Source organism: Diaporthe batatas, assembly GCF_019321695.1.
Source record: "Diaporthe batatas strain CRI 302-4 chromosome Unknown Contig00007, whole genome shotgun sequence".
NCBI lineage: Eukaryota > Fungi > Ascomycota > Sordariomycetes > Diaporthales > Diaporthaceae > Diaporthe > Diaporthe batatas.
Window position 1 is genome coordinate 1,011,399 of NW_025408554.1, and position 26,709 is coordinate 1,038,107.

Sequence of the window (26,709 nt, forward strand, 5' to 3'; positions counted from 1 at the left end):
GAGCAGTATGTAGCTGCCCCTCAATCGGCAGAAAGCAATTCGGAACTCTGGCTCTGGGACGGAGGCCACCGAGCAGTGAGTGCTTCAAGACTGTGGAAACACAACATCTGCCGGATTTATCGGCAACCTGATACGACAATCAGGCGTTTCGCCACTCGCGTGCTTCCTGTTCTGTCCTTCCCCGAGGGTCATCTTCTGAGATCCCAGGGTTCTCATTCCAGGCGGGACTCCCCTTTTGTATTACTGAAGCTCGGCCTGTATCACTTGAGCGGTCGCCGGCCGTCAATCCAGCCCCATACGGTGGTGACTGGGCCTATAGAATAGACCTTTGGTTGTCCCGCAGTGTGTTTGCATTGTATTCATCATGTTCATTGGAATCCAACACTTTTTGTCTATACTCCTCACATCATGTGCCAGCGGCGCAGTGGCAACGCAAGTCGTCTTGAGCGACGCTTCCACTCAACAGCCTCAGACCGGCAATGTCGCCCACACACTTCCCACAGACCGCACCTTTCTTCTGAATGTACCAGCTGCCTATAGACATGGGGAGCTACACCCGCTGGTGCTCTCGTTTCATGGAGGTGAGTCGTATGTGGCTTCGATGAACAAATGATCGGTTAAACTAAATTATTTGCTCACGCGTGTGAAGCCGGGGGCTTCAGTGAGAAACAACAGCGGATCACTGAGCTCTCCGATCCATCCTTGCACATTGCAGGAAAACCATTTCTCACGGCCTACGCACAGGGCGTGAACAATACTGAGTGGAACATGAGACACATTTGGAAGGGCGCGCCGTATGAAAATGCTTCTGTTGACGATATCGCGTATGTGTTCGACATGATCAAGACCATTTCGTCCAAATACACCATTGACCGCTCTCGCATCTACGCATGCGGAAAGTCGAACGGCGGAGGCTTCACCAGCCTTCTGGCATGCCGCCCAGACACCTCCAGCGTCATTGCAGCATTTGCGCCCGTCAGCCCGGCGCTTTACCAGGGCACGTATGCCTTCCACAACTGCACCCCTTCCAGGGCTGTGCCCATCTTTCATGTCCACGGCATCGAGGATGTCATCACCCCATTCTATGGTCGGACCCCCGAGGAAGGCAGCTTCGGGCCGGAGCCAGATGTCCGGCTGTGGCGGCGGCAGTGGGCGGAGCGCAACGGGTGTGCTAGGGGCACCTACCCGGGCCAGTTCCCCCAGCCCGACAGCGTTGAGGAGGTTCACCCGGGCGCGTGGGAGGAAGTCTGGGACTGCCCAGGTGCCGAGGTCAGGACGCTGAGCGTCGAGGGCCTGGGTCATGCGTGGCCCTCGACCATCGGGTTGGACCTGGCTGGGCGGCCAAATCATACAGCAAACTTCAACCTGACGAATCAACATTTGGTGCAGTTCTTTTCTAGGCACTCTCTGGGGAAAGTTCCTGGTTAATAGGCGGGGTTTTGTTGGTTACCTGGACCGACTTGATTTTCTCCATCTGTGATCTAAGAGGCTAATGTTTCCTCACTATCTGTTGTGTTAGCCTGGGAGAACCCTCTCTGTGTGTCTCCAGCGCATTGGATAATCGCTAGGCAGGGTTTAAGAACGGTAGGATAGGATTGGAGTGTCTGTGGTTTTCATACGTAGCACATTCTCTATGCCAGAAATTTGTTTCCTGGGTCAGTATTCAAATGTCTAGAACCGGAGTCAACCACTGCCCGCTTTCATTGTTTATATCTTGACCAAATGATATTCTAAGTTTGTATCCACAAAGTCACAGGCGCATTAATCGATTCTGGTGTCCGTGATCCATCAGCCGAGGCAGGGCTTTTTTCGGGTTCTATGCAAAAATGGCCGCTGTTTTACCACACCCGGCGCCTGCAGTCATGGTCATTCTTTAACCCCAAACTCATTTACTGTCCCCACACAGTATCGCATGATGCCCAATGTCTGGTTGTAATAACGTGTTGGCATTGGTTGGTGTTCTGTCAGCCCCGGAGATCTGCGGTCATGATAGTCAGCCAATTCCCGGCCCGCCAAACCAGTCTCAGCCAACAAAGCCGACCACACCCAAAAGCTGGTCTTGTATGGCGATTTATGACAATTGACACAAGGACTGCCCTAAAGTTCCTGACACGTTCGGCTCCCGAGTTTTGCATGCCGCCACAGCAATTCAGCTTCCCAAGGGTTTCAACGGTCTAGTGAGATGTCTGAACTTTCTATGCTCAAAGCCCACAAAAGGAACGCCCGCCAAGAAACCTTGGCCTTTTCAACCATTCACCATGATGTGAGGCGTCCACACGCTTCAACATACCACCCAATCGGCACACCTGGCGATGGATTCCCTTCTCAACAGCCTCCTCGGAGGGCTTAAACTACTTCCTTCGCTCGCCCTCGGCACCTTGGCACTGCTGGTAGGATATCTCGCGATAAACGAGAATTTGCGCCGCAGAAGCATGATTCCGGGCGTCGCTAGCCCGCCACAACAGATTATTTTCGGGCATCTGCCGTACTTTGCGCATGAGGGTGTTGCAGAGCCATGCCGCAAGTGGTCAGAGAAGTACGGGCCAGTGTATCAAATCAAGTTGGGAAACATCACCGCTGTGACGGTGAATACGGCGGCGGCAGCCAAACACATCTTCAGTCACCAAAGCCATGCTACGAGTTCAAGGCCTGAATTGTATACCTTGCATAAGGTACGCTCAGGAAGTTCGCATCCGCAGCACTTCTGAAGCTGGTTAGCTTCTGTTGCATCCAGTGTTGATTGACTCTTCCTTTCCAGCTTGTCAACAACGCCTCGGGAACACCTATTGGACAAACTCCATACAATGACTCTTTGAAAAGGCGCCGACGAGCTGCGGCTGCAGCTTTGAACAGACCGATGGTGCAGACATACGTGAGTGCTTGAAACAAAGCAAGCGTTGAATTTTCATGTGAGAGCAAGTCCTTCACCATTGATGCTGAGTACGCCGTTCACCACAGGTCACACACCTCGATCTAGAGACTCGGCACTTCATCAGGGACCTGCTGAACCACGGCAAGAATGGCAGCGTTGCCATAGACCCAACCCATGCCATACAACGAATGTCACTCTCTCTGGTCCTCACACTCAACTGGGGCGTCCGAATGCGATCACAGGATGACGCGCTCTTCTCCGAAATCGTCCACGTCGAGGAGGAGCTAAACTACTTCCGCGGCTCCAGCGCGTCTCTGCAGGACTACGTGCCGCTCTGGCGCCTGTTTCCGGCCAAGTCGGCGCAGGCCATCGCCCTGCGCAACCGACGGGATGCCTACATTCTGAAGTTTGACCAGGAGCTGCGGAAGCGCGTGAGGCTGGGCACGCACGCCTCGTGTATCCAGGCCAACGTCATGGTCGACCCGGAGGCCAAGGTCAGCCAGGAGGAGGTCAGGTCCATCAGCCTTTCGATGCTGTCGGCCGGGTTTGAGACCGTTGGGGCCACGGTTGCGTGGAGTCTGGGTTTCTTCGCGTCGCACCCCGAGATTCAGGACCGAGCGTACCGCGAGATCAAAGAGATGTATGGCGATGACGAACCGCTCTGCGACCCGCAGGAGGACACCAAATGTGAATATGTCGCGGCGTTGGTGAAGGAGTGCTTGCGATACTTCTGTGTGGTGCGGATGAACTTGCCTCGGTCGACGATCAAGGAGGTGGAATATGACGGGAGGATCATCCCGTCTGGTACGCTTATGCTCTGCAACAATATGGCTTGCAATTTTGGTAAGTTACCCCTGCTCGCTAAATGGATATGACCTTGACAACTCCCCAGACTCGGAGTTATGGCCCGACGCCCATGCCTTCCGACCGGAAAGATGGATCGAGCACCCTGATGCCCCGTTATTCACATATGGCCTGGGCTATAGGATGTGCGTAGGTGCGATCCTGGCCAACCGGGAGCTCTATGTGATCTTTATGAGAATGCTGCACAGCTTCAAAATCGAACAAAGCGGCAGCTTCGACGACAATCCCGTCACTGGTATTAGGGATGCCCGTGAGCTCGTGGCTATGCCCAGGCCATACAAGGCGTATTTCATCCCCAGGCATAAGGCTTTTCTAGAGTCTGCCTTGACTGAGTGATATACGCGAAGATTGATGTTGCTCTGGCCCGTACTGTCAGTTAAAGCACACTGCCACAATATATCATTACAACCGCAGAAGTAAGCTCGGCTTAATGGAACCCGAATTTTGATCTTCACTACATGTGTTGTGGGTGAACTAGGATGCCTCACTCAGTATAGTGGAAAGTAACACGACGTGACTGGTACATACGGTCAATACTTGAGTGCTTGTACCTAGGCATGATGATACCCTACTGTAACACGCGACACACTTGCACATATGATTGGTATGTCCTCCAAGGCCAGGTGCTACAAGCTGGGGCGATCCAAGCAACTGGAGCCTCAGAATCCACGACCCGCATTATGTCACACGACACCAGCGAGTGTACCCTACTCATGCCAGAGGCCTTCCGGAGCTGTCAAATAGGAGACCTCAGAAATGCAGCGAGCCTGCTTATTGTTCTTTGTGTGTCACTATTGAGCATCCTTGGCAGAGAAAATAACGACAATTTCATTCGTCCATGCTAGTCCATCCGTAGTGAAAGCTGGCAATAATACGTGTGGTCTGCCTCGTCAATGCTCACAGGTAGGGGACCGCGAGAAGAGATGCTTGGGAGTACAGTGGATCCTGACTCAGCTCACCGTGACACGTTGAACGTGTGTATGGTGCGCCTTGAGTGTGGGATCCCGGAACTTAACAGCTCCCGTTCCGCGGAGACAGCCCGCAAGCTTGGCTAACATGGCCTTTCTCCCTTTTTATACTTTGACATGCCCATGCCCAAACCTTGGAAGCGATGCAGGCTGTCCAACGCTGTCAACCGAGGCTCATACGACAGGAGAGACAACACAAGACGCAAGAACACGTGCCCCGTATCACCGCTCGCGACAAGTCACCGCCGTTTTGGGATGTTGCCCAGCTCCCTGACCCAGTTCTCGAACCGCGACATGTTGTTACCCACGACTACGGAGGCGCTGCTTGGCAAAGTCTTGGGTGACGAATGCTTGTGCTCAGAGCCAATATTAGCCAATTTCCTAGCGTCAAGCCTCCCCCCTGAGGACTGGCTGGGAACTTGGAACTGGAGACGTCGATTTCAGACGTAGAAGGTGCTGCCAGCATTTCTGGGCAGCTGGGCTGCAAGTGGGCCACCTGCACATGCAGTAAGCCGCTGAGGACCCCGGCCCCCACAGGGCCGCAGTGGCACGGGGCCGTGCTATGTATGGCCACATATTCGAATATAGCTGTGGAGGACTTGTCTCCCCATCTTCCCTGCGCCCAGTAGGCACGGGAAGCAGCCTCGCGGCGTGGTCATCCTGCCACGCCAGACCTGGGCAACTGGGGCCAGCCAAAGGAGGGGGGCATTGGGGGTGTCTTGGGTGTTCAAATTTGGAGGGAGCCCGCCAAGCTGGCCGTGGGTGACTGCCAAGCAGCGCCAAGTTGGGCCCGAAATACCTGGAATAGACGACCACAGGACTCGCAGCTGCAGTGCCGCCGCAAAGTGATGCTATGCTGCTGTGGCTCCAATCAACAAACGGCGGGGGGGCTGGCCTTGTCAGAGTAGCCATGCCAAGCACTTGAGCTCATGGGTTGAGCGAGCAGGATCGCCAATCCGTTCATCCATGGATCCTGAAGAGATGAGTTGGCCTGGGAATCGGCCCCCCTGGATGGAGACGCAGTGGCTGGCGGGAGTCAGCAGCGCAGAGGAAAGGGGATCGACCAGGCACTGGCCTCAGGTACGGCAGCACGGCTGTGTGCCCGGTAATGCCCGTGCTTGTTGCACTGGCATATCCAGGTGTACGACACGACGTGTGTGCCTTCCACCCCTTTCGGCAGAGGGACAAGCCACACGACGGCAGGTGAAAAGTGAACGGTAGGGAGCACGGGAGTTGTCTCATATCACCTTGGTGCCCTCCCGCCCTCTCAAGGCTTCTTTCCTTTTCCCGATCAAGATTCGCCGAGATCTTGGGCTGCTACTGTCTTCCAATTTCCAGCCTTGTTTTTCCCTGTTTCCCTCTTGTTGCCCGTTTCCTAGTTCCCTGTTTGGGTTATTTGTTTGTTTTCCCTTCCTTCCCCTTCCCTCCTTTGCGACTCGCCCCTGGCCCACTCTTCCGCTCCTTCCAAACATCCAAGTGAGTCAACGGTATGTGGCCGACGTCCGACGTCTGACGTGCCACACATTCACTGCTGGGAACCAGTCACTTTACGCTTGGGCTTGGAGGGCTTGTGTAACCCACCTGCCTCTCATCTGCACACCCCTCAGCAAATACATCATCGAACCAGCCGCTTCTAGCTGCTGAGCTGTTCTGTGGCCTGATTCTTTCGCACGACCCTCGGGCAGCACTGGCTGTGAAAACGGCCGAGGTTTACCTGGCCCAAACCTGGACCTCAGCAACATCAAATCTACTACATCATTCCCAGCATGGCTAGTAACGCAGGGTCTGAGTGGGAGAATGCCACGACGGTGGTGGGTGAAGGCGCCGCCGCGAAAGTCTCGGGCGAGAAAGATGTTGCCGATGAGAAAGACCAGGCCGGACCCAAGCACGTCAAATTCCATGTGGATCTCAACGATGCCCTCACGCCTGACCCGGGCACTGAGGACATGTTCAACAAACCCAAGAACAAGTTCGCCTTCTCACCCGGCCAGCTCTCCAAGCTTCTAAACCCCAAGAGCCTGAATGCCTTCCTTGCTATGGGTGGCCTGGACGGACTGGAGAAGGGTTTGCGAACCGACACGAAAAGTGGGTTGAGCTCCGACGAGGACATTCTCGACGGCGCGGTTGCTTTTGAGGATGTCGCGATAAAGGGCGCGCCAAAGTACGGTGCCCTTGGGAACAATCCGCCTGCACCAAGCGAGGAGAAGTCGGCCGCTGCCGCATCTGGGGCAGCACATCACGCCTCGACTCAGGGCTTCTCTGATCGTCAGGACGTGTTCAACGATAACAGGTAAGCTAAATGTATTCCCACGCTCAACCCTTCGCACCCACTCATGGTGAGAGGACCGCATGTCTTGACTGGGAGCCTGTCAGCAAGTAGCGCGTCCAGGAGGTCGTTGAAGCTGGCTGTAATGTCAATTGAACATTTACAAGAGTTCTGGTAGACCAGTAGCTACATACAGTCTCACCCATTCCCAGCAAGTGGCAGCTAACTGAATCTTGAACAGGCTGCCCGAGAAGAAGAGCAAGTCGCTTCTCGAGCTGGCTTGGTTGGCATACAACGACAAGGTCCTGATCCTTCTTACAATCGCGGCAATTGTATCATTGGCACTCGGCCTATACCAGACCTTTGGCACCACTCACGAACGTGGTGAGCCCAGGGTAGAATGGGTTGAAGGCGTCGCTATCATTGCGGCTATTCTAATTGTTGTGATTGTGTACGTGAATCCTGAGAGCTCCCGACCATGAATAGCTCACTCAACGGGCTTCGGTATCCAGTGATTGCTGACTCTACTCTACTGCCTAATAGCGGTACACTCAACGACTTCCAAATGGAAAGGCAGTTTAATAAGCTCAACAAGAAGCACAATGACCGCACGGTCAAGGTGGTCCGCTCTGGCAAGTCTCAAGAAATCTCGGTTTTCGATGTGCAGGTGGGTGATGTAATTCACCTCAACACCGGAGATATGATACCAGTCGATGGTATTTTCATCGACGGATACGGCGTCAAATGCGACGAATCTTCTGCCACTGGTGAATCGGACCTCCTGAGGAAGGTCTCTGGCAGAGACGTGTTCGCTGCCCTGGCCGAGGCGGCTGAGTCCGGCAAAGACCGCCCTGAACTGGAAAAGCTGGACCCATTCATCATCTCCGGAAGCAAGGTCCAGGAAGGAACAGGAACATTCCTTGTGACAGCCGTCGGTGTGAATTCGAGCTACGGACGAACCGCAATGGCTTTGCGTACCGAGCAGGAAGACACTCCGCTGCAGAAGAAGCTGAACATCCTGGCCGACTGGATCGCGAAATTTGGTGCTGGTGCTGCACTCATCCTATTCATCGTCCTTTTCATCAAGTTCTGCGCCGCTTTGCCTGGAAATGACGCGTCACCATCGGAGAAGGGCCAGGTATGTCAAACGATCCTGCAGGGTGTCCTCATACCGGACGGTTTCTAACTCGATGCTAGCAATTCCTCACTTTATTGATTGTCTCGGTCACGGTAGTGGTCGTGTGAGTGGAACCGCATCCTTCGAAACGTGCAGCTGCTGATAACATGTATAGTGCTGTACCTGAGGGCTTACCCCTGGCAGTCACTCTCGCTCTCGCCTTCGCTACCACTCGCATGATGAAGGACAACAACCTAGTACGCGTTTTGAAGGCGTGTGAAACAATGGGCAACGCGACGACCGTATGCTCCGACAAGACAGGAACTTTGACCCAGAACAAGATGACAGTGGTCGCCTGCACTCTTGGAAGTTGTAACAGCTTCGGTGGGACGGATCCACCACTCGACGACACCGAGAAGCGCGATGATTCCGAAACGAAAAGCGTAGAAGCTGTGGCCAATGTCCCCGTCAACGAATTCGTGACCTCGCTGGGAGATGAGACAAAGCGGCTGCTGATTCAATCAAACGCAGTCAACTCGTCGGCTTTCGAGGGTGAACAAGACGGGGAACAAACTTTCATCGGGTCCAAGACAGAAGTCGCCTTGTTGACCTTTTCACGCGATCATCTCGGTGCTGGGCCAGTTCAGGAAGAGCGAGCCAATGCTGAAATCGTCCAAGTTCTTCCTTTCGACTCCGCAAATAAGTACATGGCAAGTGTTGTGAAGCTCTCAGATGGGAAATATCGAGTCTACGCCAAAGGCGCCTCTGAGATTTTGCTCAGAAGGTGCACCCACATACTTGGTGATCCCGAATCCATAACCGGTGTCGAGATGAAGGATTCTGTACGCGAATCCATTTCAAACACGATCACTTCATACGCCGGGCAGACATTGCGGACTATCGCCTCATCTTACCGCGAATTCGAGTCGTGGCCACCAACGGGCATGGAATCCAAGGACGACCCCAAGGTTGCGGATTGGGCCAAGGTCCACGACAACATGACGCTAGTGGCCATTTTTGGAATCAAGGACCCTCTCCGGCCTTCTGTCAAGGATGCTATAAAGGACTGTCAGCGTGCGGGAGTCATAGTACGCATGGTCACCGGCGACAATATACTGACTGGAAGAGCAATTGCCCGCGAGTGTGGCATCTACCACCCTGAGGAAGGCGGCATAGCTATGGAAGGTCCTGATTTTCGACGAAAGACGGAGCAGGAACTCAAGGAACTGGTCCCCAAGCTTCAGGTCCTCGCCCGTTCAAGTCCCGAGGATAAGCGCATCCTGGTGCGCACTCTGAAGGAGCTCGGTGAGACTGTAGCCGTGACCGGCGATGGAACAAATGATGCTCCTGCTCTAAAAATGGCCGACATCGGGTTTTCAATGGGAATCGCGGGTACTGAGGTTGCGAAAGAGGCGTCTGCTATTATTCTTATGGACGACAACTTTGCTTCGATTGTGAAGGGCATGATGTGGGGACGTGCGGTGAACGACTCCGTTAAGAAGTTTCTTCAGTTTCAGCTTACCGTCAACGTCACCGCCGTTGTCCTTACGTTTGTCTCGGCTGTCGCTTCAGCGGAGGAAGAATCGGTGCTCGTAAGTAAAAGACTTCAGAAACCTTATCCCGCCTCTGCGGAGCCGTTTTAGCTGCTGACCTGTATGACAGAATGCTGTGCAATTACTCTGGGTGAATCTCATCATGGACACATTCGCTGCTTTGGCTCTTGCGACAGACCCTCCTTCTCGATCGGTTCTGGACAGAAAGCCCGATCGGAAATCTGCGTCACTTATCACTCTTCGCATGGCCAAGATGATAATTGGACAGGCAATCTGTCAGCTGGCGATTACCTTCTGCCTCAACTTTGGCGGCAGGACTCTCCTTGGATACGGAACTTCCAAGACCGAGGTGACAAGACTTAAGACGCTGGTCTTCAATACCTTTGTGTGGCTGCAGATTTTCAACGAGGTCAACAACCGCCGCCTTGACAACAAGATCAACATCTTGGAAGGAATTACACGCAATTGGTTCTTTTCAGGTATTAATCTAATTATGGTTGGAGGCCAGGTCCTAATCATCTTCGTTGGCGGCCCGGCCTTCGAAATTGTACCTCTCAACGGCAAGGAATGGGGTCTTTCTATCGGACTTGGCGCCATATCACTGCCTTGGGGCGTGCTCATCCGCAAGTGCCCCGACGAGTGGGTCGCCGGATGCTTGCCGTGGTTCATCCGGAAGAAGTGGGCCCCCGAGAGCATCACGCCGAGCAAGCTGGAGGCGCACAGACGCAATACGGTTGAGATGGAGGAGGGCATCCGGCCACCGCTGCGGACGCTCTCGACGCTCCGTGGCGACCGCGCGAGGCAGAACATTCGCGGTGGGAGCGGCTTCAGGGCGTACATGCACGAGCAGAAGGTGAAGGCGAAGCAGGCCATGAAGAAGACGCATGGTTCGGGGACTGCCACCCCTGTGAAAACTGAGAGTGCTTCGGAGCAGGGGAAGAATTGAAAGGTTGGCGGACCAAGTTTTTTGTTCGGTATTGCGTTGACTCGCAAATTCAATAATTCCATAGGCAAATACATATTTTGTTTTGGCAACTGAGCAAAACGACTGTAGATATGTGCACGTGAATGTCATTGTAATTAATTGATCATCTGCAGTTCCTATCCTGAGATGGATTTGGTACATGTGAATAGCTGCCAGAGAAAAATGCAAAGTAAAGAAACTGTGTGACAGCATTTCTCAAGTCTCGTTGCGGTAGTCAACCCATTTGATGAGCGAAAGTGCGACTTGGGCAGACGCACGGCTCACAGGCTTCCATCTTAAGAGTGCGGATATTGTGCGAGACAGCACTTGGAGTGATTCGAAGTCGTAATTGGAAACCTCGTCCGCTTGGTAATCTCCCTCCCGACACTTCCCGATAATAATTGTTCTCCTCTCCTCATATGTCTCCTCTTGTATTTGATCAAATCCTGTGAATACGATGCATGATGTCAGCTTAGACCTAGCTCGAGAGGTAAATTTTGTGTTCTAAGGCTCTGACCATTTGTCTCGCCATTCAGTGGAGAGTCGGCGCTCGGTCTCTGCATCTCTCTCCAGAGTAAGTGCCATTCAGCCGGTAGCGGACCAAGCCTTGACACCATTTTCCCCACGAAGGCGGCATCGGATCCACTTTCAAACGGAAAGGGTGATTGTTGGAAATACAGGGCATAGATCTGGACAGAATGGGTTAGTTGGGGACTATACCTAGAGAAGGGGAGCATTTCGCTCTGCCCTGGGAGATTGGCTAGAGGGCTTACAACACATCCAGCCCTCCACAGGTCATGGCGTAAATCTATCGATGCACAGAAGAAAGTCTCTGGTGATCTAAGGTCGATGGGCTGAGGGAGCGTCGTGACTACTTGGCTAACTGGAAATGCCAAACCCCAGTCCAGGAGGCGTATGTCCTCCTCGTCGCGGTCGGTCCACATGTCCCAGTCTGCCGTCTTTACTAGTGTGCGAGGCATATTTGGAGATAAGGGTGTTCTGCCAGCATAATTCGCTGTCAGGGGTTGCCCGCCGAGCGCAACGAATATGTCCTCTTCACCATTAAGGGCCACATCACAAGTGAATGCAACGTTTCCAAATGATATATCTGTGGATGGCTCGCGTAAGTATTTGCATTTGCCAGTGTTGACAGCTAGCACGTACCTCCATGAACCACCCCGGCACGATGCGCAAAGTCGACTGCCTGAAGAACACGCTTCGAAGCTCGGAGCACCGTGTCAGGTCTCAGCGTCTCGCCGAAGAGGCTGCACGCGCGAAGTACCCTCGCTACAGAAGGGCCGATCACTTCAGTGACAAGGCAGTTGTGCGTTCCATTAGGCCCGAAGATCTTGAAAGTCGCTAACAGCCGAGTGAAACACCTCGTTAGTTTCTGGTCGCTGCCGGTGTAGTGCTTCTCCAGAGCCAGCAGGGCTTGTATTTCCTGGTCTTGCTCTAGTGGACCTTCACTTATACGAGCCTGCTTGATCTTCAGCGAGACCCATTGGCTGATGTTCGATGTTATTAGTCGGGCTAACAGGGCTATTGGCGGCCGCTCTGCGGTTGTACGCACCTCTGCCGAGTGTCCTGCGCAAGCCACACCGTCGCCTGCCCTCCAAAGCCTAGCTTGTGCCTAATTACATACCTCCCGTCTTGGAAGGTATCGCCAAGAGTAACAGGGTGGAAGCCTCCCGGTCGGTAGTCCTCCAGGGGTTCGTGGGGCTGGATGTCGGCAGCATTCGGGAATAGATCCTCAGTCCACTCCACCATGGTCAAGTGTTGGACGTGCTGTCAACCTCCCACAGAGCCAAGAGACTGGGTTTGAAAACACAGCGACACTTCGGGAGAGCCGTTGGCTGTGCAAGTAGTAACGCTAAAGGAAGAATTTTCTCCTGCTATGAGATGAGACGTTACTCTTGAATGTCCGCGGCGCAGGTGGCCTAAATTAAATTGTGCGCCGCGCCGCGCAGGTGCTGCCAACAAGTCGGATCCTCGGCAGGTTCCGTGAATGGCGACCAAGAGAGAGAGGTACGTCGTCACCAACTGCCTAAACAGCTCCCCTGATCGAGTATGTGTGTTGCAACATGCGTCGCGTTCTACCGCACGCCAAACCAGGTGATGTGAGGCAAAGGCAACTCAAGTATAAGGGGCTTCACTCGGGTTCGGACTTGTTCGCGATACCGAGACCGTGGAGTTGGAGTAGAAGGTCGGGATAAATCACCCATCCGTGACGTACATTGGCTTGGTCGGAAAGGTAGAGCTTTAGTTTTGTGATAAGCCCCCTTTCTTGTGCTGTAATTGGCGAAGCAATACTACCGCAGCAATACTACTACATCTCGCGATCTCGTGGACACTAAAGCCTGATCCTAGGGATCCGGTCAATTGGGTCTTTTCCAATAATAACTCCATAAATACGACGCTATTCGAGCTCTCATGGACAGGCCGATGTTAGAGGAAGACGATATGGAAAGCCTGATACCTCAAGCTGGGGACCGGTCTCGCGGGGCGACCGCTGCTGAGGTAGCTTGAGATACATGAAGGCAGAATCTCACCCGTAAGCAGTGCGATACCGATTCCGAGGAAGACAACGCAAGCATCCGAGTTGCAGATGTTGGAAGGACTCCAGGCTTCTCCATAAATGGATAAGCCTGGCGACAGGGGCGATGGATACTGCAAGTGAATCCTTTCCGTTGGGCCTGGCCCCCAACATCGTCTCACATCTAGTCCGTACGCATTGTTAGTCTGCATCTGCATGCGTGAGAGTCGAACTTGGACCAGCCTCTCGGCAGGCGAAGGATCCTGATCCCAGGAATCTCACGCGGCTTCTTTTTGACATTCCTCTCGTTTACCACACGCGTGATCACAGAAAGCCATCTGCACTTCTCCACAACTATTTCCGACGACGCCTCCCGCACCAAGTCCCGGAAAGACATCAAAATTCGGCGTTCCCATTTGATATTTAGCCTATCTGATCGAAGTGACGAGATGATCCCGATGGGTGCAGAAGGTGCTTGGCCGTGCCACAAACCCGCTTGCATTACTAGTAGTGACAGGGGCAAAGGCACCACTTCCAACCAATCGGACTGGTAAGGATGGTCCAGACGATACCTCCCGAGCCATCCATGAGAGGCGTTGGCCACCGGGTCCCCTAGAAGGGCTGAAGTGCCACTGAAGCCTGGGAGGCGTAATACTGGTTGTTCTCTGGGGCTCTCCGCAAGCTGGCATTGGGAGGAGATCCCTGAGAAACAACCTCGGAAGGTATATTTCATATCATGACAGTACCCCCATTGCACGCTCTCACAGACCCCAAACGCGATCGCTCTATGATGACATGCACGGCGGCGAACTGTTTGAACTGTCCATGCTTACAAATAGAGGATGAAGTACCGAGATACATCTGTGGAGAATACATTTACCAGCTAGAGCTCACTCATAATGTCCGCGAGTGGCTCAGTTCTTCTTTATGGCTCAGGCATTGGCCACGACTGCTTCAGCGTCATTCTGGCATATGGTGTCTCCTCCCAGGCCTCCCTCCTTCGACAAAGTCTCTCTCCTGTGCAACGCTGTTTCGGTGCATCAGAAGAGCAGCCAGCCTAAGATTGATATCATGATCCTCGCACTTAACACATGACCTACCGTGCGACCACTGGGCTCTTCATCAAGTGTTGTAGCGTGGATTCATACGCATCACGAAACACACGGGGCAGATTTACAAGATACTCGATACCAAACATGGTCAAGACCAAAACGCCGTTGCATGATTGTGGATCCGTAGTCTAGTTACGTAAGCAAGCCCTGCAGGCAGCTAAAACCACGCTTCTGCAGGCGCCCTTCGATAGCTGATTCTTCTAATCAACAACCCAACTACCTACACCTTCAGACGTCAGATTCCTCACGAATTCTGGTGTTCTGATACGTGGGTACGGGCAAGAATACACATGATGTCGGTTAATCTGCTGACCACCCACAGCAAACATTAGTGCCTTCAAGGAGGCAAATGTTTTGTGCTCGCAACAACCCCGCGCAGGCAAGGTACACCATAAAACGGTGGCTGTCCGGAGATGTAACCTTTTCCCACGTGGGTCGGCCGCTGGTGAGCCACATTCATGGTCTCGTTGCATTGTGCTGGCCATGTCGCACGTTGCTTATGATTGAATAGGCCGGACGAGGTTCTCGAGCCAGACATATACCATTCATCATAAGTGATACTGCTACCATCGTATGAAGGCGCCATGTATGTCCTCGCACGTATACGGAATAGAAGCGAAACCACATAAGTGAGACTGGCTTTGGACTTCGAAACCAGTGTACTTCTCAAGGTAACACCGCGTCTCCCGGTACGTTAACCTTGGAACCCGTCTGTTACAAGCTCGGCTTAGGTCGACTGGTGTCTGCTCCGCGGCTGCGTTGCACACTCCCCAGCCTCATGCAGGATTTAATATCGCCCAGTACAAGAGCCTCTAGTACTTAGTAGGAGGGCGACCACGTAGATAAGAATTAAGCCGCAGGGGCTTCGCTGTGACGTGTTCTAATTCGAATGTGTGGCTGTGTTGTGCTAACAATGTATGTGACCAAGTGCTTGGGTTGAGAGGAGGTCATTTAACTACTTCGTTGTTGACGTTGGCACTGGGCGGTTGCTGCTGTAACGAGGCTCAACAACGATTCAAGCAGGAGACATCGGCACGTAGATCTGATCATGGAATATACACTAGAACAAGTGGTGACTGGCGGGAAGCACACGCATTGCAGCCTCCTGCTCTCGCCAGCAGGGGTGGGGAGGGTATGAGAATAAGTCCATCTCGACCCGCTTCTCCGCGTGACATTCCGAACAGGCCCGGTCGAATGCCGAAACCATCAACCTCTGGACGTACTCATCCCTGAATCAGGGGCGTCGCTCAGGGGCCGTGTCCACGCCGCCACACCAGGGAGGTCAAATGTAGACACTCCTGAGATTTCTCTGAGCTCATAAAAGTCTTCACATGTGTGGTTAGACCTCAGACAAACCATGCCTTGTCCTCGAGTGAATCAAGGGTATCAATATTCAAGTTTTTGCACGCAAATACCAACCCTATCTATCTAGCTTAAAAAGACATGTCACGTCATGTCATGTCATGTCGTTCATTATATGGCAGCAAATAAGTCGACCAGGACAAAAACTGCCTGGACCCGCAGTTTTTCTTCCCTATGCCGACCCAGTACCGAGCTGGTCGGCCAGGCGCCGTCAAATCGAGATGCGTCCACCCCTTGGCCCGGAGCCCATTACACTCCGTCTATACCTGCCTGTTTCAGAAATGACTGCAGTTCTTGGTGAGGTGAGCTGAGTGGGTCTCGGGCCCTCGATCTCGTCAGATTTTCGGCGCAATAAAAAGCAATAATGATGCAGGGGATGGCCCGAGCCGGCTGCGCCCGGAAAACCCCCGACCCAGCTCCTCTATATCCCGTGTGCACTCCAAACGCCTCCCATGTTCGCACCAGTGGATTCCATGAGGCTCTGGCCCCAGTCTGCCCAGTTGAAGTCCTCATCCATATTCACATCGATGTCCTCGGGTTGGACATCGGTATTCCCGGTCTGGAGCGGGAAGCTGAACGCCCTCGCCGGCGCGCTCATCGGCGCGCCGCCGCCGCCGCTGCCGCCGCTCGCCGTCGTCACGGAGCCAGGGGTTCCAAACGTCTGCGCTGTCGCCACCGGCGTGTCGCCCCACATCCATGGCGGCAGGTTGCCCTCAACCTTCAGCGCATCGACAAGCGGAGTCGGCTGCATTCGTGGATCGGTCGACATCGAGGTCCCGGAGACTGCGCGGTTGGCGTCACCGTTTCCATTGGCAAAGTTGGCCAGTGTCGAGTCTTGCCTCGGAATCGGGTCACTTCCAGACATGAACGGGAACCCCGCGCTGCCTGTTGCAGCACGCGCGATATCCGCGTACTGGGGCGAGAAAGCTATAGGCCAGAAACCGTCGGGTTGGAAATGGGGCTGGTTCATGACATTCTCAACAATCTCCATTGCTCTTTCGTCACCCAAGTTCTGAGCCTGGAGGCCATCACCCACGCCAATGTTGTTCGGCATCTGTGGAGGCGCGCTGATAGCCTCGCCCTGTGGTCCCGATGGTTCTTGTTGTCCTTGCTGTTGTGTGAATGACGAGGGAGACGTGATTTCCCGTTCCACTTCAGGCGGCAAGCGCGGTGCGTTGACAAGTTTACGCCACCTCTCGTTGGCCACCGCACTCTTGACTGACCCTGGCATGGCCGCGAAGCTTGCCGGCGCCCCCACGTTCCTGCGCTCTTCGAGCTCCAGCTCCTGAGCAGCCTGGGGATCCGCCTTGAGTCGCGCTATCTCCCCTTCACGGTGTTTCTTGGCCTTTATGTATATCTTCTTGAGCGGCAGCCAGACAGACTGGTCTCCTGCTATTCGATTCAGATCATCGGGGTTGGGGCTCGCAAAAGTAGCATTCAGGGCCGCCCATGCCCGCTCAACAGCAGAGCTCCAAGGGCGACGAACGACCTCCATCAAAACGTACGCCACGGCGTGCCATGCCGTGTAGGTAAGGAAGAGCCAGCGCCATGGCCTCGATCGCGGGTCTGAGTTGAGTTGGTGGTTGTACTCGAAGATCTCGGTGGCGGCGGTAAAAATGCGATCGCGGATGGCGCTGGAGAGGACCTCACCGTCAGGCCCGGGGAAGAGCATGGGCTGGTAAATAACGAGCGTCATCTTTGCGACGATGACGCGAGCTATATTCGCAGCCGTCCACAGAATCGGGTCTGATGAGGCGTTTGGACCGCGGAAAAACTTGCCATCCACGCTCGCGTATACCTCCCTGACCATATTCTCGCGCTCTTCGAAGGATATTGCTGCGTCTCGGGGACAGGATCCCGCATTTGCCGAGGACATAGTGTGTAAACGCCGTGCAAGCCCGCAGATCTCGTATCTTATGAGGGAGAAAGTCATGTCTGTTGAGCCCTGGCGAGGTTGAGGCATTTCCGTCGTCTCGGGTGTGAGATCACTGTCGTTGATGTTGAGTGGCAGCTCGGTATCAAAGGTTCGATCGACAATGGTCAGGTCGGTGCCCTGATCCTCGGCTGCTCGGAGGTCCAGAATGCAAAGCGCCCAAAACAGCCGTCGCCGCATCTCGATCTCGAGCGGAGTCAAACCCGGAAACGAGGTTCCATCGCGATGAAGGCCCATTGACTGACCCATCCGTATGGCAAGTCCTGTCAGGGTCCAGGATACTCGGGTATCATCGTGGCGTCTGACGAGAACCAGGAAAAGAATAAAGGCCTGCAGGACAACCATCTCGGATGACACCAGAAACTCGGCCTTGGCCAGAGACTGCTCCAGCGCAAAGCGGTATTGCGAAATCAGCCTTGGCCTGTCGACCCCGAAATTCTTCTTGGTCTGTTTCTTGTCAGTTGCATGTGTGCGGAAGCAAAGCCGGGGGCCGTAGCACTCACATCTTCCTCATCCATAGAAGTGATGGCTGCGAAGTATATTGCAAACATCAAGGCCTCGTTCCCCGGCGTGAGGCTGTCCAGATTTTTTCGTGTCTCCTTTACCAATTGCTCGACAGTCGGCACGTGTAGTATCTTGACTATAGGATCCACATTCTCTTGATAGACTTGCCACATGTACGGTATCTGTGAGGGTAACGGATGCAGGGGCCTCAAGTCGACATCGGCGGACCTATACCCGAGCACGAAAGCGTGGTGATCGCCGCCTGAGCGGTTGTTGGCGGTGGCTATTATACTCTCGTCATCCGAATCACTCGATTCGCCGTCGGTGAGCTTCTGGGTTTCGTGCCGCAGCTCGTCAAGCTAGATGATGGGTCAGCGCCGGGTGGCCGCACCCCGCAGGGCCTTGTATGTATAAGACCACTAACCTCGTCTGTGATCTTTGACCAGAATGCACTGCTGACATATCTGGTCTTGCCGTGGTCATTGATGACCAGCCTGCCAAACTTCTTGTTCACATTATCGGGTCGCTGTGTCACGTTGCTCGAGCTGGAATTAAAGTTGTAGAGGGTGGCGGGCCTGCCGTCGGCGGGGGCGGAAGGAGATCCGTGGCTGTGTGTGCTGCCCGCCGTCATACTCCCTGCCCTCTCGTGCCGGGGCCCGGAGCCGGGAGTGTTGAACTCGGTAGCGACGTTGGCGTTGGTGGTCTCTGGGGAATTGCCGCTGCTGGAGTGGTTCCTGGCGGTCTCGACCTCGATCTGGCCGCTCAGCTCCTCAACGATGCCCTCGAGCTTGCGCAGGCGCTTCATGAGCTCGATCTCGCGCTCGCTGGAGGGCTGCTTGGGCGGGGCATTGGGGTCCTTTGGTCGCGGGCGGCGCGGTGCGCGGCCGGGGGCGGGGAAGATGCATGGGATCTGGGCGCGGCGGCAATTCGAACATGGCATGTGCTTGTCACAGCGGACTTTTCTCCTCCGACAGGTGACACAGCTGCGGGGGTTGAGGCGGTCGGAGGGGGTGGCGGTCGGGGTGTAGACCTGGGCGCCCGGGAAGGCAGGATGCGAGTGTGGTTGTGGGGAGGTGGTGTTGTGGTTGTATGCGCCATTGTTGATGGGCGAGTCGGTGGTTGTGGCTATGTGGAAATCGGCGAAGGAGTCGTCCGGGCTGTTCGGATTGGACGGGTTTGAGCCAGAAGTCGGCGGAGGGAGCGGCTGCCCCGAGTTGTCCATTGTGAAGCTTGGACTCTGGGCCGAAGCTTTGAGGATGGGACCGTCTCAACACCGGGGCCGTGCAGGGCAGGGCAGGGGTTGCCGCACGAGCAAGAGAGAAGCGGGGATTCGCAAGCAGGCTCGGGTTCGGTTGTTGTATTGAAGAAGCTCGAGTGTGGGTGGGTGTGCCTGGAAAAAGTGCCTCGGATTGAGGAGAGGTCTCCACGCAGGTAGGCCAGAGGAGGAGCGAGCAACTTTTTGGAGGTGGTGAGGCCGGGAGGCTAGGCTGGACTGGGCGGGATCGAGGTTGTGATTGCGATTGCGGCTGCGGCTGCTGCGGGTGCGTGGGCGACGTGTTGCCGTGCGGCGGGCGCGTTTATGACGGTACTTTGCGTTGCGTCGAGTTGCGTTGCGGTGCCGTGCAGTGCCGTGCGGTGCGACCGACTCGAGGCTCTGGGGAGGAGGAGCAACCCGGACCTTGCCCTGGTCTCGGATCGACGATAGGCGAAAGCGAAAGGCTTCTTCGATATTATTACTGTGAGGGCCAGTGCTGCCTGCCTGCGGTGGGATTTGTGAGTCGGGTGGTGTACTTCTGAGGCGAGGGCAGTCTGATAAGAGGGTGCAGCAGGGCCGGCGGCGATGTGCCTCGTCGGCTACAGAGTTCGGACAAAGGGACAAGGAAAGAAAAAGGAGGGTGTGGGTGTGTGTGTGTGCGCGTGTGAGAGTGAGAGGCTGGTCTGAGAGTCACCGGCCGGTGGATGGGTCTTTTCTTCTAAGAGGGAAAGTGAGCAGCCCAGCAATTGGCAAGCCAAAATCCAAACCCCTGGTATAAAGCTGGGCCGGCTGATGAGCTGATGAGTGAGGGTCGCACTCGCAGTGTCCACGGTCTCCGTTTCCAGAGCCCATCCTTCCCTCCTTACCTCCAAAGACCGACGGACGGGCGAGACGGACGGGCGAGACCGTTGCATGGCATGGCGTTGCGCTCCCGTTGCGGGACCGGCTCTGCTCTGGACCTTGCAGGCTACAGCAGCTCAGTGAGCGCACCAGGAAAATTATGTCAGCGCGGGGCACTGCCAGTTTGTTGCCAGTCCCAGCCGGGCCTAGCACCGATCCAGCGACGTCTTAGGCCTGATGAGGCACCTCAGCATCGGCACTGCGATCCCTGTCTTGCCTTGCCCGTCAGGCCCATGTCCCTTCTCGAGATCCAACGTCCCATATTTCCCGCATCGCCCACTGAGTCATGCCCTCTCCAAAACAGGTTCGACAGATGCTGTTGGTAGTTGTTGATGTCTACATAATAGTACGTGCATCATCAAACCAAATCTGTACAGTAGTCTACATGCTGTAAATGTGCGCGCGCAGTATCTGATCGATGCACGGCGGAATCCCCTCCCGCCCTACCCCCAGTGCTACCTGAAGGCACGACACGAGCCAATGGCTGGCCACAGCAGTCCTGGTCGAAACCGTGGTGTGCATTAGGCACGGTGCGGCGTACCATCGGCTCTGCATGGCCGTCAAGTCTGACTGTGGGAAAATGCTCGTGGCTGCTGCTGGTACGTTATCGATCCCGCCCTGCCAGCCTGCTGCTAATCGACGTGGCAGCGTGGCCGTGACTCTGTGCTCTGCCGTGCATTATCGCACTCTACTACGTAGTACGCTACGCTAGCTTGGTGACGCTCTGGCGATCTCCCTCAAGGGCTTGGGTCTTGGGGGGCTTGGGGGCCCCGTCCGGCAGGGTCAGCCGAGCCGAAACATGTACTCGGCCGAAGCTTAACCACCACCTCTCAGTGGCTGCGACCTGCTCTTTTGCCGGTCATGCACGCCCTGCCGTTGATACCTCGGTGCCGAATCGCCTCCGATCTCGCTGGCCGCATTATACAATGACAAATTCAGGAAAGAGGGAGGCTTCTGTCTACTGTTATGTGGTCAGGAGATGACCATGGGTTGGTACCTAGGTACCTAGGCAGTCTTAATAGTCTCTCATCGGACTGTTTAGGATAATGTCACTGTGTGCGTGACTCAGGTACAACTTACATCATAAGTTCAATGTTGTATCATTCCCAAAAAAGAAACACCTAGGTACCGTTTATAACAGTGTATTCACACTGCACCCCAGCCGTGGAACCACCATTCACAACTTCACAACTTCAAGCATTATCTCCCTCTATCTGTAGTTGTAACTGCCAATTTAATCATAATTATCCTGGAAATAGACGGCACCTAAAGGTACCTAGTAGATACCTACCTAGTAGATATCTAGGTACCTAAGTAATCTTGCCATGGGGCATCCAAGACATATGCAGAGTATTGCCAACAGACATGACAAGACATTGGGGGAGGAATACGATCAATTGATATGGTGGCTTCATTCTATGTGAGACTATGTTGGGTGGTTTCGTTGTAAGCTGATAGTAATCGTCATCCTCGGCCTGCCCGCAGCCAAGGATGGCCTGTCTTGGTGGACCTCGGCTCAGCGCAACACCACCGCACATTTGGAAGACGACTGACCTTCCTGGCTCAACGCCCAGAGGTCACACGCCGCTTGAGCCATGGTCGCAGTCCAATGCGTCCGTCACGGGCTCAAAGGAATACGCAGTCCAATGCTCTTGACCAGGCGGTCTTGCAGTAGCAGCAGTGCGCCCCGTTTGTTATCAACCGCAGCATCACCAGCCAGGACGCCCTGCCAGTCTGGGAACCCGCGACAGTCGGGGCTAGTAGTACCAATGGCAGCACCGCGGGGCCAATCCAGGCGTGTATCAACAGCCGGCTCTCCCAGCACCGACAAAGAGAAGCCGGCCATGGCCGAGGCACGGCCGAGCTCCAGCATCATCCTCCTGTCCCCAACCAACCAGGTGCTCCTCCTCCACCGCGTCCAGACATCAACCTCGTTCCCCTCAGCCCACGTCTTCCCCGGCGGCAACGTCTCCCCCTTCCACGAGCCCCCCCTCCCACCACCACACTCCCCAGACCGCCACCGCGACTCCCCGGCATACCGCCTCGCCGCCGTCCGCGAGACCTTCGAGGAGTCCGGCATCCTCATCGCCAAGCGCTCCCTGGCCGACGACGCCCTCCTCGTCGTGCCCGAGCCCGAGCGCGAGGAGGCGAGGAGGGAGATCCACGCGGACAGGATGAGCTTCACCCAGTGGGCCGAGGACCGCCTGGGTGCGACCCTGTGCGTCGACGACCTGGTCCCCTTCACGAGGTGGGTCACGCCGGCCAACGGGCCCAAGCGCTTCACCACGCAGATGTACCTCTACTTCATGCCGCTGGCCGAGTCGCCCCGCGCCGGAGGAGGCGCGGGCCCCGTCGGCACCGACGTCGTGCAGACGCCCACCCCAGACGGCGGGGTGGAGCACACGGCGGCCACCTTCGCCGACGCCTCCGCGTGGCTCCAGAAGCAAGCCCAAGGCGAGATCGTGCTGTTCCCGCCGCAGTGCTACCTCCTCACCCTCGTGGCCCAGGTCTTCGCCTCGGTGGCGCCCCAAGGAGCCGGCCACGACCTGGAGGCGACATATGCGGCCCAGAGACGGGCCCTGGTGGAGTTCGTGCGCAGGACGCCTACGGCCACCGGCCCCGTTGCCGCGGGCGGTGACAAGGCGCTGCACCCGACGGCGCTGATACCCTGGGCCGACAAGGTCATGAGCCCACATGTTCTGTTCATCAGGGACACTGACGGCAGGCTCGTGCTGGGGGTTGACAAGCCCGGCCCGGAGCTCAGGGGGACCGGGGCAGGTGGTGACCACGAGAGGGTGGTCTTGGTCAAGTTTTCCAAGGGCGGGCCCCAAGACGTGGAGGTGAGAGGGAGGGAAGAGGTTTTGAGGGAGCAGAAAGTTCTGAAGGAGGGAGCCAAAGAGACCGGGAAATTATAACTTGCGCTCATAGAATTCAGAGCATCCGCAGAATCGCGGAGTATACCTCTCGCACAGATTCTCACATGGAAGACAGTAGACATGCCTTGGAGTCGTTCTCTGCAAAGAACCCCTGGGTGGCACCATTCACTGTGCCGGGGTTCCAGATCGACCTCAGGTGCTTCGGACCAGGTCCCAATAGAATAGGAACACGGTGATATAAACGCTTGTATATACTCATAGTTACAAAATCAATACCGTGTGCGGATCTTGCATTCAAATACAAGTGCACCCAAGTGCATTGATACCCAAGAGCCACACCCATAAACCAGACGCCAACGCTCTCAAAGTCGTTTCCTCTCTTTGCCGCGATGAGTGCCACGCCAGAGGCAGCATATGCTCCTCGATTCACACCATTTCTTTACGTCCACGGGTGACGCCTCCCCATCGTAGCCCACTCTCGTCAGCTGACCCGTGTTAAGCCAGGCAGCCAGGTCCTCCAGGATGATCGGGTCGTACATCAGCATCTTCTCGTGCCACGACGGGTTCTCCGGGTCCGTTGTCCGCGGTGCAGAGGTCACAGCCCTTGTGATATGACTAAAGAGCTCGGATTGCTGCGCTGTGGGGCTGAGATCGAGGGAGATTTCCGTGTCCTCGTTGATGGACACGTCTACAGTGCCACCGCCAGGGGACGTGAAGACCTCTTCAGGCGAGGAGAAGTCTGCAGAGTCGTCGCTGTCAATATCGGAGTCTGCGATCTCCGCCCTCCGTTGAGTGGTTGCTTTCCTACGCTTCGGTGTCGATACTGGAGGGGGCAACATGGCGGCGTTCGAGGGACCTGCTGTTTTCGATGCATCCTTACGAGGACGGCCGCGTTTCTTCGGCGGCGACGTAGTACTTGCCCCTTCGCTTGCCGCTGCATTGTCACTGTCGCCTACATCAGGAACTTTCTTCGTCTTTGCACGCGGCTTCTTCGGTGGTGGCGAAGTGGTCGGCGTAGGAGCCGCAGGAGATGCTTTCTTCTTTCCCTTGGGACTTGAGGTCGTAGAGAAGGATGCTACTCCTATGGGAGCCCTACTCCTGCTCTCCCAGCATTGCTGAAGCAACGCAAGCATCCCGCTGCGGCTCTTGACGGGCTTGAAGCCAAAAGATGACACCTCTTTCGCCAATTTGGCGTCCGTGTAGAGCTCATAGTTGGGCTGCGTTTTCTGTATCTTCCTTGGCATCTCTGGCGATATTTGTCTGACGTCTTCTTGACTCTGCTCTTGGTTGCTGGGTGGTGGTGCGTCGCTTTCCTGGAGTAGATCTATAATGAGCGGATAAGGATCCTCTACTAGTGACCCGGGAGGATCGGTGTCACCAGCGACAGCAGCTGCAGCCCTGATGGATGCCTTTGGCTGTGTCAAAAAGAAATGTGACTTGGGGACGGGCGGCGGCGGTGGTGTACTTGAGGTTGCCACAGGCATCCTCTCAATCTCAATGAGGGATGGCTCGGCCGTCTCAGTTTCCGTGCCGCTAGCAATTGGTAGCTCCGGTGGCAAGTCCTTCCATGGGTCCAAGATTGCAACAGCGTCGTCTTCCGGGAAAGGTGAGCCTACAAGATCATTGGTCTCTATGTCTACTACTTCACCGTCTTCGTCTCTGGCGCTCACTGACCAGAGTCCTCCGCCTTGATTCGTCGATCGTAGGGCCAGGTAGCGTGGGCAAGGGGGGTCCTCAACGGCCTGAGATTCCTCCTTGGATATGGTGTTAGACGCTCGTAGAGCGGCCTGAAGATCCCTCAGAAAGGTTGGTGACTCTTCCCGGACAAGCTGGCTTGATGTGCCGAATACGAAGTCCTGCCTGGCCGACTGCCGCATTGCAGCTTGAGGAGATAATAGCACAGGCTGTTTTGGCGGTGCTTTTCTCTTTGTGACCTTCGTAGCTTTTCCCTTTCCCTTCCCTGATGTGACCTTGGAAACATTACCCTTTCTGTCAACATCGAAGTATTCAAGAATCGAGTCTCCTTCTTTAGGTGGGTCCTCTTGGAGATCGACGGGCTTTGGGGCGTACGCTGCTGTGGCCAATTCTGTAATTGTTCGAGGCTTCTTCTTGGGCGCCTTCTTCTTCACTGGAGAAATTTCAGAAGATGCTTGGTTCGATGGCTGGCCTCCCGAGATCATATCTATCACCTTTCTCTTCCCTAAGGAAATAGGCTGTGGGTTGTTGGGAGCGCATTTCGTCTGGTCGGTAAGCTTGTGGGCGTACGCTTCGTGGAGATTCCTAAAGATGTCCTCTTTTGTACTTTTGTCTTCTGTTAGAGAAGACGATGGCGACGTGTGTTCTTGATTTGCGCCCGGCGAAGCAGTTGGTGTTGGACATGTCTCTGGGCGGGTGTCTTCGCGGGGAGGCGTCCAGTCTCTCCTCCTCTGAACTGCTGGTTCCAGGTGGATCGGCTCCGGGGCCGAATCCTCTTTGGGAGGTCTGACGGGACCATCGCTCTTTGCAAAATGCCTACTAACTGTCTCATCGGTATTCTTCTTCTTCTTTTGCACCTTCGTCTTCGCTTGTGGCTCGACAGGTTCGGATTCTGTGCCTTTGACTTTGTCTCCCGGGTGAACAGGCGCCTTGTATCTCCTCCATGGTTTCGCTCCGATTGGACTGCCCTCGGCATCATTTCGCATTTCCCCCTCACGTCTCGCATGTGTATCATCCTTGTGACCATCGGGCATTACACCGTCAGAGGACAGCTCGATCACCTCCTTTGCCACGCGTTTTGGCGCCCTAATTGCCTTGCGTGCCGGCTTGGTTGTTCTCTCCTTCGGCGCAGGCCGCTCGGGCTCTTCGATAAAATCCTCCGAGTCTTCGGCGCCGGCGTTCGCACTACGGAGAACATCCGCAGCACTCGTGAATGTCTTGATCGCGCTCGCAGGAATCGGGACTGCAGCACTTCCGCTGCGCAGTGCTGTTGCCTTGGGCTTCTTCGCAGCGAACTCCGTTATGTCGGGGAGAGGAGACGAGGAGAGCATCATGAGCCGGTCGAACGACGCCCGTGCTTCTGGGGATGTCGTTGTAAAGCTGTTTCTAGCCATTGCCCAATGTCTCAGGGCGGCACTCCAACGGTAGGAGCCCATGCGCCATGCGCATTGTCGAAGGTATAGGAACTTCAGCGTGAAACACAAGTATAGGTAGGCGCATTCAAATTTTGTTGGGCTGGATATACGATCAGCTGCCGACTCGGGCGTACATGGTGCACAGGAACGCTCCCAGATGTGCCAGGCGTGCCAAAAACAAAGGCGCGGCTGCTGGGCTGCAAGCAATATCGAGGCGCCCTGAATCTCTTGGCGCAGACGCGTTGGTCCCGCGAGATCAGCTGGGCGAGTTGGCGGGGTCTCTGCGCTGGAGCCAAGACTGCAGACCATCCTGACTAAGGCGGTACGAAGGTACATCCAGGACAGGTCCAGGCAAGTGTGCAAAAAAAAGCGGGCGGGCGCTCGGACCAGCCCACCAAAGTCGAGAAACTCGGTAAATTTCAGCAACCACCATCATACACCCCAAAGCCAGCGTAACGGAGACCTTGACTGGACGACCTTTTTGACCCCCGACAAAGCCCCTTCAACTCGTTCACCCAGA

The 26,709-nt window shown here is 55.3% G+C and overlaps 7 protein-coding genes across 7 annotated transcripts; 4 read left to right on the forward strand and 3 right to left on the reverse strand.

Annotated features, from left to right (window-relative positions):
• The first annotated feature begins 75 nt into the window (after window positions 1-75).
• KVR01_006739 (uncharacterized protein) lies at window positions 76-1,754 on the forward strand. Its single transcript, XM_044793529.1, has 2 exons — window positions 76-581; window positions 650-1,754. Exons 1-2 carry the CDS (start codon window positions 365-367, stop codon window positions 1,426-1,428), a joined length of 996 nt encoding a protein of 331 aa, XP_044644170.1. The 5' UTR covers window positions 76-364; the 3' UTR covers window positions 1,429-1,754.
• A 1,306-nt stretch (window positions 1,755-3,060) lies between these two features.
• KVR01_006774 (uncharacterized protein) lies at window positions 3,061-4,072 on the forward strand (the record flags this gene model as incomplete). Its single annotated transcript, XM_044794220.1, has 2 exons — window positions 3,061-3,715; window positions 3,765-4,072. The coding sequence occupies 2 exons, from the start codon at window positions 3,061-3,063 to the stop codon at window positions 4,070-4,072; spliced, it is 963 nt and encodes a 320-aa protein (XP_044644205.1).
• Window positions 4,073-6,006: 1,934 nt separating this feature from the next.
• KVR01_007072 (uncharacterized protein) lies at window positions 6,007-10,675 on the forward strand. Its single transcript, XM_044781594.1, has 6 exons — window positions 6,007-6,994; window positions 7,212-7,421; window positions 7,514-8,108; window positions 8,168-8,211; window positions 8,263-9,679; window positions 9,750-10,675. Exons 1-6 carry the CDS (start codon window positions 6,471-6,473, stop codon window positions 10,584-10,586), a joined length of 3,627 nt encoding a protein of 1,208 aa, XP_044644503.1. The 5' UTR covers window positions 6,007-6,470; the 3' UTR covers window positions 10,587-10,675.
• Window positions 10,676-10,820: 145 nt separating this feature from the next.
• On the reverse strand, window positions 10,821-12,371 carry KVR01_006708 (uncharacterized protein; the record flags this gene model as incomplete). The annotated part of the gene is made up of 5 exons (XM_044793123.1): window positions 10,821-11,050; window positions 11,122-11,293; window positions 11,378-11,712; window positions 11,769-12,109; window positions 12,175-12,371. 5 exons carry the CDS (start codon window positions 12,369-12,371, stop codon window positions 10,821-10,823), a joined length of 1,275 nt encoding a protein of 424 aa, XP_044644139.1.
• A 3,245-nt stretch (window positions 12,372-15,616) lies between these two features.
• Window positions 15,617-20,225, reverse strand: KVR01_006722 (uncharacterized protein). Its single transcript, XM_044781792.1, has 3 exons — window positions 18,473-20,225; window positions 18,048-18,407; window positions 15,617-17,991 (listed from the first exon to the last, which is right to left on the reverse strand). Exons 1-3 carry the CDS (start codon window positions 19,268-19,270, stop codon window positions 16,033-16,035), a joined length of 3,117 nt encoding a protein of 1,038 aa, XP_044644153.1. The 5' UTR covers window positions 19,271-20,225; the 3' UTR covers window positions 15,617-16,032.
• A 1,822-nt stretch (window positions 20,226-22,047) lies between these two features.
• KVR01_006941 (uncharacterized protein) lies at window positions 22,048-23,118 on the forward strand (the record flags this gene model as incomplete). Its single annotated transcript, XM_044789381.1, has 1 exon — window positions 22,048-23,118. The coding sequence occupies one exon, from the start codon at window positions 22,048-22,050 to the stop codon at window positions 23,116-23,118; it is 1,071 nt and encodes a 356-aa protein (XP_044644372.1).
• Window positions 23,119-23,441: 323 nt separating this feature from the next.
• KVR01_007010 (uncharacterized protein) lies at window positions 23,442-26,168 on the reverse strand (the record flags this gene model as incomplete). Its single annotated transcript, XM_044785445.1, has 1 exon — window positions 23,442-26,168. The coding sequence occupies one exon, from the start codon at window positions 26,166-26,168 to the stop codon at window positions 23,442-23,444; it is 2,727 nt and encodes a 908-aa protein (XP_044644441.1).
• Window positions 26,169-26,709: the final 541 nt, after the last annotated feature.